General features: G+C 46.3%; 1 protein-coding gene across 1 annotated transcript in view; it reads right to left on the bottom strand.

The window, feature by feature from the left end:
- The window catches only part of ARFIP2 (ARF interacting protein 2), a gene marked incomplete in the record, with an annotated part of 101,506 nt that overhangs the window by 48,785 nt on the left and 32,917 nt on the right, over positions 1-19,804 (bottom strand). Inside the window, 2 exon segments of the mRNA XM_073612705.1 lie at positions 5,824-5,932; positions 12,216-12,321. Coding sequence (XP_073468806.1) covers positions 5,824-5,932; positions 12,216-12,321 — 215 coding nt within the window.

Below are 19,804 nucleotides of genomic sequence, written 5' to 3'. Positions count from 1 at the left end.
TTGAGGTCTACGGACCTCAACTCGCATCAAAGTCAGATCAAAGTAGTGCAGGGTTTACTTTGAAGTCGCACAGATATGAATGGTACTCGTTGGAAATCATGGGGTAGGACTTGTCATGTGACTTGGCAGTCCCAAGTCACACAAGTGTGAAAGGGGCCTTAGGGTTTACATCTACTTTAACACCAGCAAACCTGGCAGTCACTTTTCATCATCTAGTCTAAACAGGTATGGGAGGAACATTTTAAAATCAACAAGACCTTAAGGCTCGGTTCAGACCTAAACCTGTTGCGGATCGCACAGCAACGCTGTCCGTCTCTGTTCTCCGTTTCAGGGACGAATCAGGGCAGAATCTTTGAATTCTGCCCTGAAACTGAGCCAAAGACGCACAGTTTCTGTGCAGTGCACTCCGCAGCCTCCCTGGAGACATGTGAACCAGCTCCATAGAGAGCCGGTCATATTCTCCTGCTATGTGAATTGGATGCGGGGGAAACCAGCATCCAATTCGCATAGGTGTGAACCCAGCCTTACTCTTCCAAGTCTAGACCTTCTATTAGGTACGACACTCAGAAGATACAATCACAGACATTAGTATGTGACTTCCCTCTTACACTTCAAAAAAAATGATTAATTAACACTACAAGAAAAACTGAACTACTTTCAAGTACTTTTAATGGGCATTCGGTGCTGTACAGAGACAGTCACACCAGTCTCTGCACTAGAGGAGCTTGCACACTAATGCCCTCCCACAGTCAAACACTATTATTATACATTTATATAGCTCTGACATATACTGCAGTGCTGTACAGAGATCACTGAGCCAGTCACATCAGTCTCTGTAGCAGAGGAGCTTGCACTCTACTACCCCCCCACAGTCACACACCATTATTATTATACAGTTGTATACCTCTGACATATACTGCAGTGCTGTACAGAGAACACTGAACCAGTCACATCAGGGCTACACACAAAAATTCGGCTATGCTCCCAGTTTATGTTTGGATTGTGGGAGGAGACTGGAACACGCGGTGGAAAGCCACATAGCCCTGGGGAGAACATGCAAACAACTTTGACAGAGTCTCCATTGAAAAGAAGAACCCCAAACCCCAGCGCTGTGATTGCTAAACCCCGAGCTACAAAGAGGCAAAAAACACCTTGTGGGATGATTATATGTGTGTGTCAGGAATGGTGTGAACTGGGTTCCTTCCATCTCAGGGATATTTATAGCTGTAGTTTCTCCTCTATTTAGTCATGCAGATGCTGAAGTGACATTTGTGATGTGACGGAAATTTTAATTTCCGCTGGACTAGGTGAATTTACATGAACCACCCACTCCTAGGATAAACGATGGACCAGTGGAGGGACAATTCAATCGATGGTTCCTGTCCGGTTTTGCAGAGATGATGATACCTTGGAAGCTCCCTGTCTGCTCCTTCCTCCATTATCTAAACCAGTGTTTCTCAACTCCAGTCCTCAAGGCACCCCAACAGGTCATGTTTTCAGGCTTACCATTATTTTACACAGGTGATTTGACAAGTTTCACTGCCTTAGTAATTACCACAGCCATTTCATCTGAGGGAAATCCTGAAAACATGACCTGTTGGGGCGCCTTGAGGACTGGAGTTGAAAAACACTGATCTAAACAGTTTGGCCGGTCATGAGTTGAGCGTACATCAAATCAAAGAACTCAGATCGCACTGTCACTTGTATTAATTACTTTAGTGTTTAGGATTAATACCGCTTTTAGGCCTCATGCACACTGGGTAGAAATAACGCTAACTTTACAGGCATTTGGCGTTTATTTTTTCAGCCTGTAAACGCACCTGTATGTTAGCCATGCACACAAAAGCATTTACAAAAGAAGCGTTTACAGGCAAAAAAAACAAAACAAAAAAAAAAAAATATTCATCAGAGTGTTCGGGAGAGGAGCATTTGGGCAGAAAAAAATGCATAAACACGCATAAAGCGCGCGTTAACGCTAGATGCATTTAGGCACATTTCCCAATGAAAGGAGAAAGTATAGCCAAAGCGTGTTTGGCTGTACTTCTCCTGTGGATCACAGGAATGCAGTTTGTTTTGCACACCTGTGACCCGTTTTCAGTTGACAGCGGGCGGCTGATGTCACAGAGCCGGTCCAGGCTGGGGAAAGATCGTGACCATATGGTCGGGATACACCTATAAGCCTGGACAGGCACCTGGCTCAGCCTCTTAGTGAGCCGCTGAGAGCCTGAGCGATTAGCTCCTGCCCCCTCCACAGCCCAGTGCTCCAATGAGGGGGCACAGAGCAGATAGCAATGACTGACAGTTAACCTATGCTCATTGGAGCTGTGAGAGCTGAGCGATCAGTGGTGTATGATCGCTCTCAGCCTTAGAACCGGCGGGGGGCAGATGCAGCATCCAACTAGGTAAGTATGATTTAAAAAGAAAAAAAAATGCATGACCCTTGACTGTCTGTCTGGGAAGTGCTGATTGGCCCTGTGCTGTTCACATGCACCCTCCCTAGAAAAACTCTCTAGCAATACACACCAAACTGAGCACGTGCAGAGTGCCCCCAAGGCTCTGTACTATCAGGAGATGAATTGGAGACTGTGGAAGTTTTGCCAGGCACTCGCTCCACCTCTTCTTGAGTTGCCTAAGCGATCTGAATGGCAACCCCTCCACCCAACCTCCTGGGACACATCGCAGGTCCTGGAGGCTGCGGGTCCATTCACAAACCAGTGCAACTTGTGCATGGGCAGTGGGAGGCTGGCTGTGAAGCCGCAGGGAGTTACAGCAGGGCTCCCACATTAAACACTGCATCTCCAGGGACCCAAATACTGGTGAAGAAATGGCCCAAGTGAGAACAGCACTGGATCCTTGGACAGGTAAGTGTCCTTTTAATAAAAGTCAGTAGCTACAGTATTTGTACCTACTACAGTATTCCTACCTGTCGATCGAGGCCATCTGACAGGTAGAACCTGATCGCACCTGCCGAATGTAGATACAACAGCTGAGCTGAGCCGATGCCCCCATCACATCACACATCCCACAGCACACATGCAGAGCTGCAGTGGGGTGTACTCGACACTAGTGTGGAAAGTAATACATTCTGTCAGGTGGAGTGATCTCCACCTGACAGATGATTTCTAGCCCTGGCCTTTGACTGGCTGTCATTCAGAGGCCGGGAGGCAGGAGAGCGGGGCGCTGGCACCCTAAATGCAAGTAACACGTTTGTTACAGTGAGGGGAGAGCGGTGAAGGGGTTAATAATGGCACGTGTCAGTGTTAATAACCCCTTTATTCTGCATTGGTGGCCAGTGGAAGTGTTTCATAACCCCTTCATACTGCAGCATACAATAGATTAATTAACACTGACACTGGTGCCACTAATGCAGCACAAAGGGGTAATTAACTGTCACTGGTAATTAATGCATCAGTGGCCAATAGCAGCACATTAACCCCTTCATGCTGCATAAGTGGCACCAGTGTCAGTGTTAATTAAACCCTTTATGCTGCAGCATGAAGAGGTTAATAAAACACTTCCACTGGCCACTAATGCAGAATAAAAGGGTAATTAACACTGACACTGGTGCCACTAATGCAGCACAAAGGGGTTAATTACTGCCACTGCCCACCAATAGGGAGGGTAGTTTGAAATAACATTATCACTGACTACCAGTGCAGAGAGCATGAGAGGGGGAAAGAGATCCCCTTCAGCCGCCTGTAACCTCAATCCAGCCGGAAATTAGCCGCTAGGATTGCTGTTACAGAAAACAGCATTGCCTGCCCAAAAAGGCAGCCTGTAGCCCAGGGGCGTCAAACTGGCGGCCTTCCAGCTGTTGCGAAACTACAAATCCCATCATGCCTCTGCCTGTGGGAGTCATGCTTTTAACTGTCAGCCTTGCAATGCGTCATGGGACTTGTAGTTTTGCAACAGCTGGAGAGCCACCAGTTTGAGACCCCCTGCTGTAGCCTAAATGTATGTTAGTTGGTCTTAAAGTGTTTTTTTTTTTTTTTTTAGCCTTAAAAATGCCCCTTCTCCTCTTAACATCTATGTTGAACCTATTTTCAGGCCACTCCAATCTGGTGACGTTATCTCACCTGTGTGAGCCAGTGGCGTATGTAGGGGAGAGGAGGGAGTGCCAATAACAGCTGGGACATGGGAACCTATGGATGACGTCACCGCTCCAGGTTTTACCAGCCCTTGTCAATCACTGTCTCCTCTGCAGCTGCCGCAGGGAAGATCACATGACCGAACCGGTGCAGGCTAAAATAGATAAGTGTGTGTATATATATATATATATTTTTTTTTTTACAGTGACATTTGTTTATTTATATTTTTATAGGTTTTCTTTATGCCATCCTTTTTATTGGGGCCTTGCTAGTTAAAGGATAACTAAAGGTTCAGTTTAAAAAACAATATATATGTCATACTCACCTCCTTTGTGCAGCTGGTTTTGCACAGAGTGGCCCCGATCCTCCTCTCCTGGGGTCCCTCAGCAGCGCTCCTCCTCTTCTCAGGTGTCCCGATGGAGAGACGCTCTCCTTCAGGGAACCCGTGCGGGTGTGCTCCAGCATCCTGCTGCTGCATCCATTGACACAGACAGCAGGACTCCGCCCCGCCCCCCAGCTCCCATGTCATTGGATTTGATTGACAGCAGCGGGTGCCAATGGCTGAGCTGCTATCAATCTATCCAATCAGTACCCAAGACACCGGCTGGAGCGGGTGTGCTCGTTCCCGGCGCAGGAACGATCGGGCTCAGGTAAGTAAAAGGGGGGCTCTGGGGGGCTGCTGCATCACAAGAGGTTTTTCACTTCAATGCATTGAATGCATTAAAGCGGAGTTCCATCCAAAAATGGAACTTCTGCTTTAAGGGAAGGTGACCCCCTGACATGCCACATTTTTTTTTAGAGGGTTCCAGCTCCCACTTCCTCCCGGGGCACGCGGCACCGGAAGGAAGTTCACCTCTCCCCCTTCCCTCTCGACAATCATCGGGGACACGTTACAGGTCCCCCAGATGATTGCCCGGCCAGTCACAGCGCGCCACGCGGTGAAAATGCCGGCGCCGCAGAGAGGAGGGGGGGGGGATGAGCGGGGCTTCGTTCCAGCACATCAATAGTGTCCGACTATTAAAAGTCAGCAGCTGCAGTACTTGTAGCTGCTGACTTTTTTAAGCGGAACTCTGCTTTAAGGTGAAAAACTTTGAGGGTTTACAACCCCCTTAATATCTTTAAAAAAAAAAAAAGGGTGCTGCACCCCGGTGATCTTTGATCTCTTCCATGTCGCTTAGGTAGATCTCCACTTCTCAAAGGTTTACTATCTCTGCTATAGGCTAAAGCTAATGTCCCCCCCCCCATCAACCAAGGCAGAAGCCTGAATGGGGTCAGACCGAGTTATCTACCCACCAATCAGTCTCACCCTTTATTTGTCTTGCGGTTTGTTATGCACATTAAAGAATGAAAAACAACATAAAGAATCCAAAGATCTATGCGGTCTGATTCATAGACATGATGAATATATGATGATCATTACATACTTTCTTACATAAATAATGTATATTGTCCAAAATATAATTTTACATATCCAAACAAAAAACAGGGCCAAGGATAGGAAAAGGCCCAAGAAGATTCAGATTTGCTCTGGAAAACCACCCTGTTTCTATGGGCAACACAGACAGTTCCCATTGAGGACATTCAGGCAAATAAAGGTCACAGTGGCTTCCTGGCTCAATGTCCATATAGCTGCACCAGATACAGGGCTGAGACTTGCAGGAATCCTAAAACACAGAATTATCCCCCCCAGAGCACCCAAATATACACAGGAATGATAGGTGGTCACTCGTCTTACCCTTCAGGCTGCCGGTGGGAATGATCCCCTCTGTGCTTCCACCGTATCCACCGGACACTATACTCGTCTCGTTCAGGTTTGGACCAGAAACCATAACTTGTTGTAGATCCTGACACATGAAAACACAATTTATATGTAACAGCAGAATGAACACAACACAAACCAGTTCTACACAAAGATGACGGGATAGAAATCATGTCACCGAATCACTCAGGACAGGAGGAGCCACAGCAAACCGAAAAAAGGAAAACCAAAGATCAAAGTGGAAGTGAACATAAAAGAGAAGTTTTACTATGTATTAAAAAACTTTTAGAAATGTTGAATATGCCTACAAAGTACCCTGAAAAAACTAAAATGACCTTTAGTTTTTAAAGTGGTTGTAAACCTTTACATACTTACGCACTGAAGTGACTGGCCTCAGGTGATACACAGAGATGAAACAAATCCTCTTACATAAGTTGTACCTGTTTATCTGCAGCCAACTCCTCTCTCCAGCCTTCTAAAACACACAGATCAAAGGCTATTCCTAAGCGCCAAAAAAGTAGGGGACGGGATCTTCTATCACACACTGCATAGCAAAGAGCTGAGTGTAATTTGAGATCTGAGTGGAGAGAATGAACCGCCCCCTTTACATGCACAGCTGAGACTATCAATCACCTTCTGTGTGCAGGGGGGGGTCCATCTCCCGAGATTCTGTAGTGTCAGGATAACCTGTCAAAAGCGAGTAATGCAGATAGCAAAGGGAGGAGAGAGGAGACAGAAATGACACTCGGTGCTTTGGATCAAGGCAATTATACACTATAGAAGGATATACAGTGGAACCTTGGATTACGAGCATAATCCGTTCCAGGAGAATACTTGTAATCCAAATCACTCGCATATCAAAGCAAATTTCCCCATAGAAGTCAATGGAAACGAAGATAACGACTTCTATTACATGCAATACCGCATGTGGCCAGAGGTGGGGGGGGGCGCCGGAGAGCCTCAGAAATACTCGGAGACAGCTCAGAAAGCCTCGGAAACACTCGGGAACGGAGTATTTCTGAGTGTTTCCGAGTCATTCTGAGCATTTCCGAACGGCTCTGAACTGTTCCGAGTGTCCCTGGCGCCCCCACACCTGTGGCCAAATGCGGTACTGCACCGCCCATTAGCTTGAATTCTGCTTGTTTTGCGAGACAACACTCACAAACCGATTCAGAACTTAAAAGAAAAGGTTGCTCGTCTTTCAAAACGCTTGTTAACCGTGTTATTTGTAAACCAAGGTTCCACTGTACTCTGTTTATTTTCTATTTCAGGGGTTTACAACCACTTTAAGGCCTCATGCACACAGATGTTTGCAGGCATAAAGGTCACAGCATTTTTCCACACCTGAGGTGTTGCAAGTGGGGCGAACAGCTGGCCATAGAATTGTACACCGCTGTACTTGTGTAAATACGGCTGTATCTGTGCATCAGTGTTCACCTGGACATGTGCTTGTGACAGACTCAACCAGGACAGGGGCTTTTGGAGAAGACTGGGGACAAGCCTCCTACCCACTGAGAATGGCCCATGGAGAAAGCAGATCATTCTATAATGATGGACAACCACTTAACTACTTGCCGACCAGCTGCTGCAGTTGTACTGTGGCAGGTAGGCATGGCTGTGCGAACTGTATGTCGGCTGCTTTAGGAAGCTATAGGGGGTGCGCGCTCGGAGCTGATGTGCGTGGCCTGCGGCCGCGATCTCTGCCAGCCACCCGCGATCGCTCCTCAAAGAGCCAGAACAAGGATCTGTCAATGTAAACAGATCTCCCTCCTCCACTAGTCAGTCCCCTCCCCCCACAGTTAGAAACACCTCCCTAGGGAACACTTAACCCCTTGATCATCCCCTAGTGTTAACCCCTTCCATGCCAGTGACATTTATACAGTAATCAGTAGCTATTTTTAGCTCTCATTGCTGTATAAGTGTCACTGGTCCCAAAAAAAGTGTCAAAAGTGTGTGTTTGCGGCAATGTCACAGTCCTGCTAAAAAAAAAAAAAAAAAAAAAAATTGCAGATCGCCGCCATTACTAGTAAAAAATAATTAATAAAAAATGCCATAAAGCTATCCCCTAAGCGCTATAACTTTTCCGCAAACCAATTAATATACGCTTATTGCAATTTTGTTTTACCAAAAATATGTAGAAGAAGAATACATATCGGCCTAAAATATTAATTTTTTCTCAAAATTGTATATCGCAAAAAAATAAAAACCGCAGAGGTGATCAAATACCACCAAAAGAAAGCTCTATTTGTGGGGAAAAAAAAGGGCATACATTTTGTTTGGGTACAACGTCGCAGGACCGTGCAATTGTCAGTTAAAGCAACGCAGTGGTTAAAGTGATTTCAAAGGTTTGTTTTTTGTTTAAATAACAAACATGTCATACTTGCCTGCGTTTTGCACAGAGCTGCCCCGATCCTCCTTCTCTGGGGTCCCCCGGTGGCGCTCCTGGCTCCTCCTCTTCGGTGAGTGCCACCTCGAAAAGCCGCTTTCCATGGGACACCCGAGCGGGCGCGCTCCCGAGTCCATCGACACAGACAGCAGGACTTAGACCCGCCCCCGGCTCCCGTGTCACTGGATTTGATTGACAGCAGCGGGAGCCAATGGCTCCCGCTGCTCTCAATTTATCCAATGAAGATTCGATACAGCGGCTGGAGCTACTGGGCTCATCCTCGATGCTGGAACGATCGGATTCAAATAAGATAAAATGGGGGCTCTGGGGGGCTGCTGGAGCACACAATGTTTTTCACCTTAATGCATAGAATGCATTAAGGTGAAAAGCCTTGAGCCTTTACAACTCCTTTAATGGACGCTGAGAGCGTGGTTTGGATTACTTCTCTGAAGAAGGACAATAAAGCTTCCCTTCTGGAGTGGATGGACAGAGGTAATATTAATCTTGTACAGGTTAAGGGTAAGAGGGAATATGGTGGCCCTCCTGCAGACTGGGTTGGAGAGGCTCTTTCACTTGGGACAGAAATATTTAACAACAATATCCCTTAAGAAATCAATTAAGATAAATTAATTCCACCTTTTCAGACTGCTTGAATATTGTAGGAGGTTGTCTCAAAGACTGTTGCCGGATAGTCTGAGGTGGGGTGGGGGTTTGTTATGTGTTGTTTGTTAAAGATGAGGGCCCATTAAAAAAAAAAAAAAAAATTAAAAGTCAGCAGCTACAAATACTGCAGCTGCTGACTTTTTATTGGACACTTACCTGTCCCTGAGTCCAGCGATGCGGGGGATCGAAGCCCCGCTCGCCTCCCCCTCCGTTCGGCGCCGCTGGCATTGCAACTGTGGGCGCCGGGCTGTGGCTTCACAGCCGGGCACCCACTGCGCATGCGTGAGCGGCGCCGCGCGCCGTGATTGGCCGCTCAGTCACCTGGGACCTGTAATGGGTCCCAGGTGATTGACAGGAAGGAGGGAGGGAGCAGAGCCGAGTCCTTCCTGTGCCGAGGGGGAAGTGATGTCACCAGCCCAGGCACTGAAAGAGGCAGACTACGAGGAACCCCCTAGCAACAGGCATTTAGAGTTGAGTTTAAAAAAAAAAAAAAAATTCCAAATGGTTTTTTTTTAGGAATTTTCATGTATTTTTTATTTTTTGGGTGGAATACCACTTTAAGTACGTCTTTCCTATTGTTGTATGGTTTCTGTCTGTCTGATCATTTCTTGGAGATGAGATTAATCTTGTGACCACTTTAACTTATCACCAAATTATTGTGGGATGTTATATGTTTGTTGATTAATTTACTGTTTAAATACTTTATGGTTTTGGAGTTTAAAGTTTGCATTATCATGCTAATATCCTCAAGAGGGGAATGTCCTCCTGTGGGGTATAAAGTATGTGTCTGAATTTCAATAAAGAATCATTCCTTTAGTTCTAACCCAACATCTTGCTTGTGTACGATGCTTGGGGTAAAACGGGCTGGTATTTGCTCTCGGTCTGCTCGGAATGGTTTGGAGGGCAGAAGGAAGCACAAAAACGGGGTGCCAAAGTGGTTTAATCACAGTGCATATGTCATATTTCCCGTACCCAAACTACTTCAGGAAATATAATGCATGCACTTGAGAGGATAAATGGCAACACATAGCAGCATTGGCGCTTAGTACAGGGGCGGTTAGCCATTCACTCCCATGGCTGGCTGTGCACCCCACCTGCGGCACCTCAGGTGTGGGAAAATATTGAGAAATTTATGGTAGGCATATTTGATGACTTGAAACGTCCTTGTGCATGAGGCCCAACTCCTCTAGAAAAAATAACAATCCACTTCCTGGTATGTGAGGGTGACAAGGTGCTCTTGTGCCAAAACCCAACCAGCTATATATCTGTAATGAGAGATCCCAGGCATTGCCGCCTCTGCCAGCTAGTCTCAAGAGATTTGGAATGAGAATGGTGAGGTCATTGCTGTGCTGTTCACTGTTTTCCTTGCTGGAAGCTCTGATATGAGGAAGCAAAGCCCTGCCTCTACCAAGATGGCCGCCTCCACACGGAGACACAAGTTATTGCTGGGGAAATAATCAGCAACAGAAAGACACAACACAATACTGGTGACCAGTCCTTTGCTCTCTGCCTGCATAATTTTGGGAACAGCTTCCAGAGATCATTTGCTCTTTATTTGTGAAATAAGGGAGAGTGTGTCTCATTTCCCAATGTGTCTGGCAAGCATTATTTCAGGCTGTCAGTACTTCCTCTCACCATCCAATCAGACTCTTATATTCCTCGCCTTACTATACTCTACAATTTGACTAGCAGTTGTATTCCCTAAATGAGATGGTCATAAATTGTGAGATGAAGAGGAGAAGAATAAGACACTTCAGTACCGAGATGAAAGTTCAGGACATCACTTTTAATAAATGAATGAAAAGCCATTCGTTGTCAGGACATCCTGACAAGGATCCAGCAAAAATAATTTCTATAATGCAGAATAGTAACATTACAGCCAGCCATCTGAAGCATGTTCATCTGCTCCCAGGCACTAAATGAACCACATCTTCATCAGAAATGGCCAGCACTGGATTTCACAGACACTGATGAAGAATTCCAGGACAAGCATGCATCAATATGACCATGTGTGGATCAAGAACACAATCACAATAAAGTATCAAGACTTTTCCCGAACAGTTGTCTGTTGTCTGATTCTTAATTGTTAGTGTATAGATAACGAGAGAAAATGGAAACCATAACATGAACTCTGAGAAGACATCGGGCTCAGGCAGCATAAGTGAAGGAAACTCACACAATCTAACACATATGATGGTAAAACAGACATTATATACTAGGATGGGAAAGGAGAAGGAAGGTCACTGGACAATAAAACAACAGTAAACAATATTTTAATGTAGAGACCAGGAGGAAAAATAAACTAGAAAGAAGGACTTTGGTGGTAATGACAGTAGAAGATAGGGGACATACTTTACATATATACATGGACACATCGGAGATCAGGCGGTACTGGAGATGAGAAGAAAGAACACTACTGGTAATGACATTAGCAGGCATGGGAGCATACTATACATAACCTAACAAGGGACACACTGGAGATCAGGAGGGATGGGAGAGAAGGAAGAACACTGGTGGAAAAAACAGTAGAATACCGGGGAACATGAATAACATGAGATGAATGCATGGGAGATCAGGAGGACCAGGAGAGGAGAATTAAATACACTGGTGGAAATAAAAGTAGAAGACAGAGGAACATACATAACCTGACATGGGCACATTGGAGACTGGAGGGATAGGAGAGGAGAAGGTAGGACACTGGTGGAAATAACAATAGAAGACAAGGGAACATACATGTCCTGAGATGGACACATCAGAGGTCAGGAGAGATGGGAGAGGAGAAGGAAGGATACTGGTGGAAATACCAATAGAAGACAAGGGACCATACATCTCCTGAGATGCACACATCAGAGGTCAGAAGGGATGGGAGAGGTGAAGGAAGAATACTGGTGGAAATTAATGTAGAAGAGAGATGAACATACTGTACATAACCTGAAATGGACACATTGGAGATAAGGAGGGATGGGAGAAGAGAAGGTAGAACACTGGTGGAAATATCAATAGAAGACAGTAGAACATCCAAGTCCTAAGATAGACACATCAGAGGTCAGAAGGGATGGGAGGGGAGGAGGACACTTTTGGTATTAAAAGACAAGGAAGCAATCACACCCTGACACAATCACAATAGAGATCAGGAGGAATGGGAGAGGAGAAAGAAGGATGATGGTAGACAGGAGGACAAACCTGACAAACATATTAAAAAGACCAAGAGAAACATGAGCAGAGAAGGAACAACATATGGCAGTACACAGAACAAAATAGGAGCTGTGGACAATTTTGTGACTCTGATGGAAGAAATATGAATAGGGACTAATGTTACCTGCTCCAAACTTTCATCTTCATTGAGGGTCCCGGAGACGCCATTGCTGCTGATGGGGATCTCCATGGTGGCAGCTTTACTCATAATTCCTTCAGACATGGTGACCCTGCAGAACATGATGGGGGATAATCATACATATGACACATACATGCCACAATCATATATTTAATTGTGTCTTTTGGACTCATATCCAATATATACTGGTATTGGTCGTTTCTGATTACCCCTCCGGGCTTTGTTCTGCTATGTATAGTCTGGCGACATTACTGGATGGAGGAAGAAATTGTATCTCAGTAACTGGGGGTGTCATTTCAGATTTGACCTATGAATGGATTCTTAACAGGCAATGACTTCCTTAAAAGCATTTGTGTGATGAGATAAATTCCACTTTTCTGGAGAGGGAATGAAGCGTTAAAGCAGGCCTAAACCAAATTAGGTCCTCCACCTTCCCTTGCTGCTTTAATACAAGATCACTGTAAGGTCCCTTTCACAAGGGCCGGAGGGCCGGATCCAGTATTGCTCAGCGGGGATCAGAAGAGCTGGCAGATGACAGGTCTGTGTCCACTCCGATTATGCAAAGCAGACATGGCTACAGCCCTCTCTATGGGCAGTCAGATGTAAACGGACCGGCTGTCCGTTTACACCCAACTGGCCTCCTATCTGATCCAACCAGATGGAGGGGAATGGATCACCCCTCCGTTTGATTTTGCCAGATCAGAGGTAGGCAGGGTAAATGGACACAAGACCGTTTACAACTGACTGCTCATAGAGAGTCCGTTCGGGTCGGCCTGAAAAACGAACAGGCGGACCCAATCATACGGCACTTGTAAAAGGGGCATAAGACCACTTAAATACCACCTAGCTAGGGCCTCCAACCAGTTCGCTGCTTCCCTGATACTTTCAGATTTTGTTTGCAGGCAAGTCCTGTGTGAGAGTTACGGACAGTTTCATACTCTTACATAAACTTCCCTTTAACTGCAGTTGTGCAGGGAATCCACATATGAAAGTGCAGTTCAATAGGCACCAAAGTTAGACCCAGTGCACCTGGTCAGACATACATCCTCCCCATTCTCTGCTGTATATGTTTGTGTAATGACTCTTGTGCTGAGGGGTGTGGCTGTCACACAGCTCTGCCAACACAGAGCACTGCAGTGTGAGGGCAGGAAGCAGTATTTTCACTAACAGAAAAATGAATTTTAGAGCATTTCCTAGCAAATTAATTTACAATTCATAAAATGTGGCAGTAAAGAACTATAAATAGATAACAAGGTGTGAGACTTCAATAGGTTGTTAACATCACAGAGGGTATTGGTGCATTTAAGAATTGGTAGATGTGTCACTGGTATTCTTATTGAGGTACCTATATTTGGTTATTCTAACAGACTGGTGGATCAGTAGTAGGGTAAGACACATAGCTGCCAACTGTCCCTAATTTGGAGAGACTGTCCTTTCAGACACCAATCCTTCTGTACCTTCCCTTTTCTTGGACCTCCATCACGACTGATGGCTCTGTGCTCGAGGGGAAACACACCTGTGCAGGCTACAACTCACCAGGTTTAGAGAAGCACTAATTTGCAGAATTGCAGGCAAGCATGTGTGCAGGGGTATCTACTGGGCATACAGGAAGGCAAGAGTACTAGCAAAAGTCACTTGCAGCACAGAGGTCCTAGGCAGGGAGACAGGAGTATAGTTGGAGCACACAAGGAGTCTTGGAAAGGGAGGATACCCATTGGCACCGATGGGGGAACCCAGTCTGCCAGCACATACAGTGACAATTTGGGCTCTTGGAAGGGCCAAAGCACAGAGTCTAATCAGCCACCTTGTCTTCACCAGAGTTCGGGAAAGTGGAGATGGGTTTTGCTGTAGACAATTGCCAGCTTGTGGCTCTCTGACTCAAGCAGGCAGCCATTAAGAAGGGAGTACTGATATGCAGGTAAGAGTGCCTTACAGCCCGGAGATGCTGGGAACATCAGTCAGTTGGTAGTACAGCTCAAGCTGGCAGTGGTGCACACAAACGCATAGAGGCACACAGGAATCACTAGAAGTGGGCAGTAGTGCACAGAAACACAGAAGAGTCACTAGAAGCAAGCAAAACTGCACAGGAACACAGGGCAGGCCGCAGACTAGGAGTACAGAAGAAAACACTGAAGCAGGCCGCAGACTAGGAGTACAGAAGGAGACACTGAAGCAGGCCACAGACTAGGAGTACAGAAGGAGACACTGAAGCAGGCCGCAGACTAGGAGTACAGAAGGAGACACTGAAGCAGGCCGCAGACTAGGAGTACAGAAGGAGACACTGAAGCAGGCCGCAGACTAGGAGTACAGAAGGAGACACTGAAGCAGGCCGCAGACTAGGAGTACAGAAGGAGACACTGAAGCAGGCCGCAGACTAGGAGTACAGAAGGAGACACTGAAGCAGGCCGCAGACTAGGAGTACAGAAGGAGACACTGAAGCAGGCCGCAGACTAGGAGTACAGAAGGAGACACTGAAGCAGGCCGCAGACTAGGAGTACAGAAGGAGACACTGAAGCAGGCCGCAGACTAGGAGTACAGAAGGAGACACTGAAGCAGGCCGCAGACTAGGAGTACAGAAGGAGACACTGAAGCAGGCCGCAGACTAGGAGTACAGAAGGAGACACTGAAGCAGGCCGCAGACTAGGAGTACAGAAGGAGACACTGAAGCAGGCCGCAGACTAGGAGTACAGAAGGAGACACTGAAGCAGGCCGCAGACTAGGAGTACAGAAGGAGACACTGAAGCAGGCCGCAGACTAGGAGTACAGAAGGAGACACTGAAGCAGGCCGCAGACTAGGAGTACAGAAGGAGACACTGAAGCAGGCCGCAGACTAGGAGTACAGAAGGAGACACTGAAGCAGGCCGCAGACTAGGAGTACAGAAGGAGACACTGAAGCAGGCCGCAGACTAGGAGTACAGAAGGAGACACTGAAGCAGGCCGCAGACTAGGAGTACAGAAGGAGACACTGAAGCAGGCCGCAGACTAGGAGTACAGAAGGAGACACTGAAGCAGGCCGCAGACTAGGAGTACAGAAGGAGACACTGAAGCAGGCCGCAGACTAGGAGTACAGAAGGAGACACTGAAGCAGGCCGCAGACTAGGAGTACAGAAGGAGACACTGAAGCAGGCCGCAGACTAGGAGTACAGAAGGAGACACTGAAGCAGGCCGCAGACTAGGAGTACAGAAGGAGACACTGAAGCAGGCCGCAGACTAGGAGTACAGAAGGAGACACTGAAGCAGGCCGCAGACTAGGAGTACAGAAGGAGACACTGAAGCAGGCCGCAGACTAGGAGTACAAAAGGAGACACTGAAGCAGGCCGCAGACTAGGAGTACAGAAGGAGACACTGAAGCAGGCCGCAGACTAGGAGTACAGAAGGAGACACTGAAGCAGGCCGCAGACTAGGAGTACAGAAGGAGACACTGAAGCAGGCCGCAGACTAGAAGTACAGAAGGAGACACTGAAGCAGGCCGCAGACTAGGAGTACAGAAGGAGACACTGAAGCAGGCCGCAGACTAGGAGTACAGAAGGAGACACTGAAGCAGGGCGCAGACTAGGAGTACAGAAGGAGACACTGAAGCAGGCCGCAGACTAGGAGTACAGAAGGAGACACTGAAGCAGGCCGCAGACTAGGAGTACAGAAGGAGACACTGAAGCAGGCCGCAGACTAGGAGTACAGAAGGAGACACTGAAGCAGGCCGCAGACTAGGAGTACAGAAGGAGACACTGAAGCAGGCCGCAGACTAGGAGTACAGAAGGAGACACTGAAGCAGGCCGCAGACTAGGAGTACAGAAGGAGACACTGAAGCAGGCCGCAGACTAGGAGTACAGGAGGAGACACTGAAGCAGGCCGCAGACTAGGAGTACAGAAGGAGACACTGAAGCAGGCCGCAGACTAGGAGTACAGAAGGAGACACTGAAGCAGGCCGCAGACTAGGAGTACAGAAGGAGACACTGAAGCAGGCCGCAGACTAGGAGTACAGAAGGAGACACTGAAGCAGGCCGCAGACTAGGAGTACAGAAGGAGACACTGAAGCAGGCCGCAGACTAGGAGTACAGAAGGAGACACTGAAGCAGGCCGCAGACTAGGAATACAGAAGGAGACACTGAAGCAGGCCGCAGACTAGGAGTACAGAAGGAGACACTGAAGCAGGCCGCAGACTAGGAGTACAGAAGGAGACACTGAAGCAGGCCGCAGACTAGGAGTACAGAAGGAGACACTGAAGCAGGCCGCAGACTAGGAGTACAGAAGGAGTCACTGAAGCAGGCTGCAGACTAGGAGGACACAGGTGTCAGTAACATACGGCAGGCTAAAACCCACAGGCAATGGCAGAGGTGCAGGAAAGTGGTCAGAGCTACACAAGCGAAGCAGAGGCACTCTGGCAGGAACATACAGAGTCACTGGGGATAAGCAGGGCGACAGTGAGAACACTGAAGGTATAAGGATCACACTGGCAGGCTCTGGAAGACACCTGAGAAGTATTGGGAACAAGGAGGTCCAGCTACAGGAACACTTGAAAACTAAATTTTTGGGGTCACTCAATTACTTGGAAAGTCAGGGGCACTTGGCAACTCAAAATTCAGAATCAATTGGAAAGTCAGGAACACTACGAAACTTGGATTTTCGGGGTCACGTGGAACTTCTCAGAAAGTGAATTACACTAGGAAATTCAAATTTTGGGGTCACTGGGACTCTTTTAGTAAGTCAGGGAAATTAGGAAACTTATGGAAACACTCAGCAGATCGCTGGTGCCATGCAGGTTTAAATCGTATGGGGCAAGCAGATACAATCTAACAGGAAGTGTGTAAAAAGGTAAATATACCACAACGCAAACAAACCCGAAAAAACTAAACCTATGCATAGTGTTAATAACACAGCAATAAAAATGAGCGATGAGCAATAGTTGATGCAAAAATTTATGAAAAGATGACCAAGCATGTAGCCATTGAAAGTCAAATAAAATGTAAGTCCTTTTTTTCCCACAAATAGAACTTTCTTTTGGTGGTATTTGATCATCTCTGTGGTTTTTATTTGTTGCGCTATAAACAAAAAAAGAGTGACAATTTGGAAAAAACAAAACAATATTTTTACTTTCTGCTCTAAAAAACATATCCAAAAAAAAAAAAAAATCTAATTTTTTCATAAATTTAGGCCAATATGTATTCTGCTACATATTTTTGGAAAAAAAATCCCATTAGGTGTATATTGATTGGCTTGGCAAAAGTTATAGCATCTACAAACTATGGGATAGATTTATGGAATTTTTATTTTTTACTAATAATGGTGGCAATCAGCAACTTATGGCCAGACTGCGACATTGCGGCTGACAAATCAGACACTGACACTTTTTTGGGAACTAGTGACACTAATATAGTGATCAGTACTAAAAATATTTACTATCACTGTACTAATGACACTGGCTGGGACGGGGTTAACATCGGGGGTGATCAAATGGTTAACTGTGTGCTTAACCTATGCTTGGTTACTGTGTGGGATGTGCTTGTGCTAGTGGAAGGTAGAGATCTGCGTTCCTGCTTTGCACACTACCTTCCCTACTGACTGAATGGCAGTCTGCCTCATTTACATAGGCAGACCGCCATTCTGCTTGTGTCCCGAACGATTGGCGGTTCCCGGCAGACATCGAGCCCGCCTGACTCACTGACTGGCTCCCCGTGTCCAATCACAGCGGGAGCGGGCCGTCGGCAGCCCTGACACCGTAGTTAGTGTACGTGCCTCCGTCACTCGCTGCTATCTGCAGCTCTTTTGTGTCTCCCTCTGTACTCCTCCCCTCCCTACTCATCAGCTTTCACTAGGGCTGCTCCTCTCCCTACTGCTTCAAAACTATCCGACCTTTATATCATCCCCTCTGTCAGATAAAAAGCTGTATCCTAGTGCTTTATAAAAGAAAAAGCAGGTTTCTACCTGTTTTAACAGCATCTCCCAGCGATCACGTGACTCCAGACTCTCTTCTTCCCACCTCCTCGGCTGACGACAGCAGGGGAATCTCGTCCACGCCCACTGGAGCTATCAGACGGGGAGAGCAGAGAGCCTGGAGTTATCTTATTGCTGGGAGATGCTGTTAAAAAAGGCAGAAATCTGCTTTTTTTTTTATAAAGCACAGGCACTAGGATACAGCTTTTTATCTGACAGAGGGGATGATATAAAGATGGCATACTGGCTTAACAACCACTTTAACTACTTAAGGACCAGCTGGACTGTCCTCTTTCAGATAAAAGTGGTCTCAGCGGCGCATTCGCCGCAAGATCACTTTTATCGGTGGCGGGAGAGGGCCCCCTCCAACCACGCTACGGTCGTCTCTGCCGCTTACCGGAGCCGTCGGTAGCGGCAGAGCCGATCGGTTCCTCTCCCCTCACTGCCTGGATGGCGAGTGAGGGTAAGATGGCCCCCGCTCGACTCCATAGCATTGGAGGGCGGAAGCAACGTCAAACATCACACTTTTTTTTTAATTGCATTTTAGTGTGAATATGATATCTGAGGTCTTTTTGACCCCAGATCTCATTTTTAAGAGGTCCTGCCATGCTTTTTTTCTACAGTGTAAAAAAAAAATTAAAGTGCACCGTCCCGCCGAGATTGTACGCAGAAGCGAACGCATACATAAGTCGCGCCCGCATATGAAAACAGTTTTCAAACCACACATGTGAGGTGTTGCAGCGATCGATAGAGCGAGAGCAATAATTCTAGCCCTAGACCTCCTTTGTAACTCAAAACTGGTAACCTGTAGAAATTTTTAAACATCGCCCATGGAGATTTTTAAGGGTAAAAGTTTGTCGCCATTCCAGCGGGCACAATTTTGAAGCATGACATGTTGGGTATCAATTTACTCGGCATAACATTATCTTTTACAATATTAAAAAAAATAGGGCTACCTTACTTTTGTCCTATTTTTTAAGTTCAAAAATTTTTTCCAAAAAAAGTGCACTTGTAAGACCACTGTGCAAATACGGTGTGACAAACTATTGCAACAACCACCATTTTATTCTCTAGGGTGTCTGAAAAAAGAAAAAGAACATAATGTTTGGGGGTTCTAAATAATTTTCTAGAAAAAAAAAAAAAAAATTTAACTTGTAAACACAGAGTCTGAAAAATAGGCCCGGTCCTTAAGTGGTTAAAGTTCAAAACTAGATTGTGTCCAGATCAAGGTGGATTTGATTTAAATCAAGTCGATTTAAATCATGATTTTTAAAGAAAACAACTGTCATCTCTGTCCCCCAGAGGCTCCTCCTCTGACCCGCTGTTGACTCACCAACAGTCCCATTCACTCTTTAATGGGACGGCTGGTGATGCGGCAGTGACAACAAGGTGAGGGACGTGGTGGCAGAAGGTGAGTGGATGCCCGCTAACAGGCGCTGCCATGATGGATCTGAAATGACAGGTGCTCTTTAAATGTAAGGACTCATTCTTGCTGGTAGTTAGAATCTTTAATATTTGCAAACAAAATGAAGGTTCCCTATTTAGAATAATAAGCTGTCAGGTTAGTAAAACAGCGATATCAGAACCGATTCAATCATACAGTTTGTAGTGTACATAGATTTGCAAAGCACTAGGATAAAGGA

Source organism: Aquarana catesbeiana, linkage group LG02, assembly GCF_042186555.1.
Source record: "Aquarana catesbeiana isolate 2022-GZ linkage group LG02, ASM4218655v1, whole genome shotgun sequence".
Lineage (NCBI taxonomy): Eukaryota > Metazoa > Chordata > Amphibia > Anura > Ranidae > Aquarana > Aquarana catesbeiana.
Note: the sequence above shows the minus strand (reverse complement) of the source record. Positions and strands in the feature narration are given on the sequence as shown.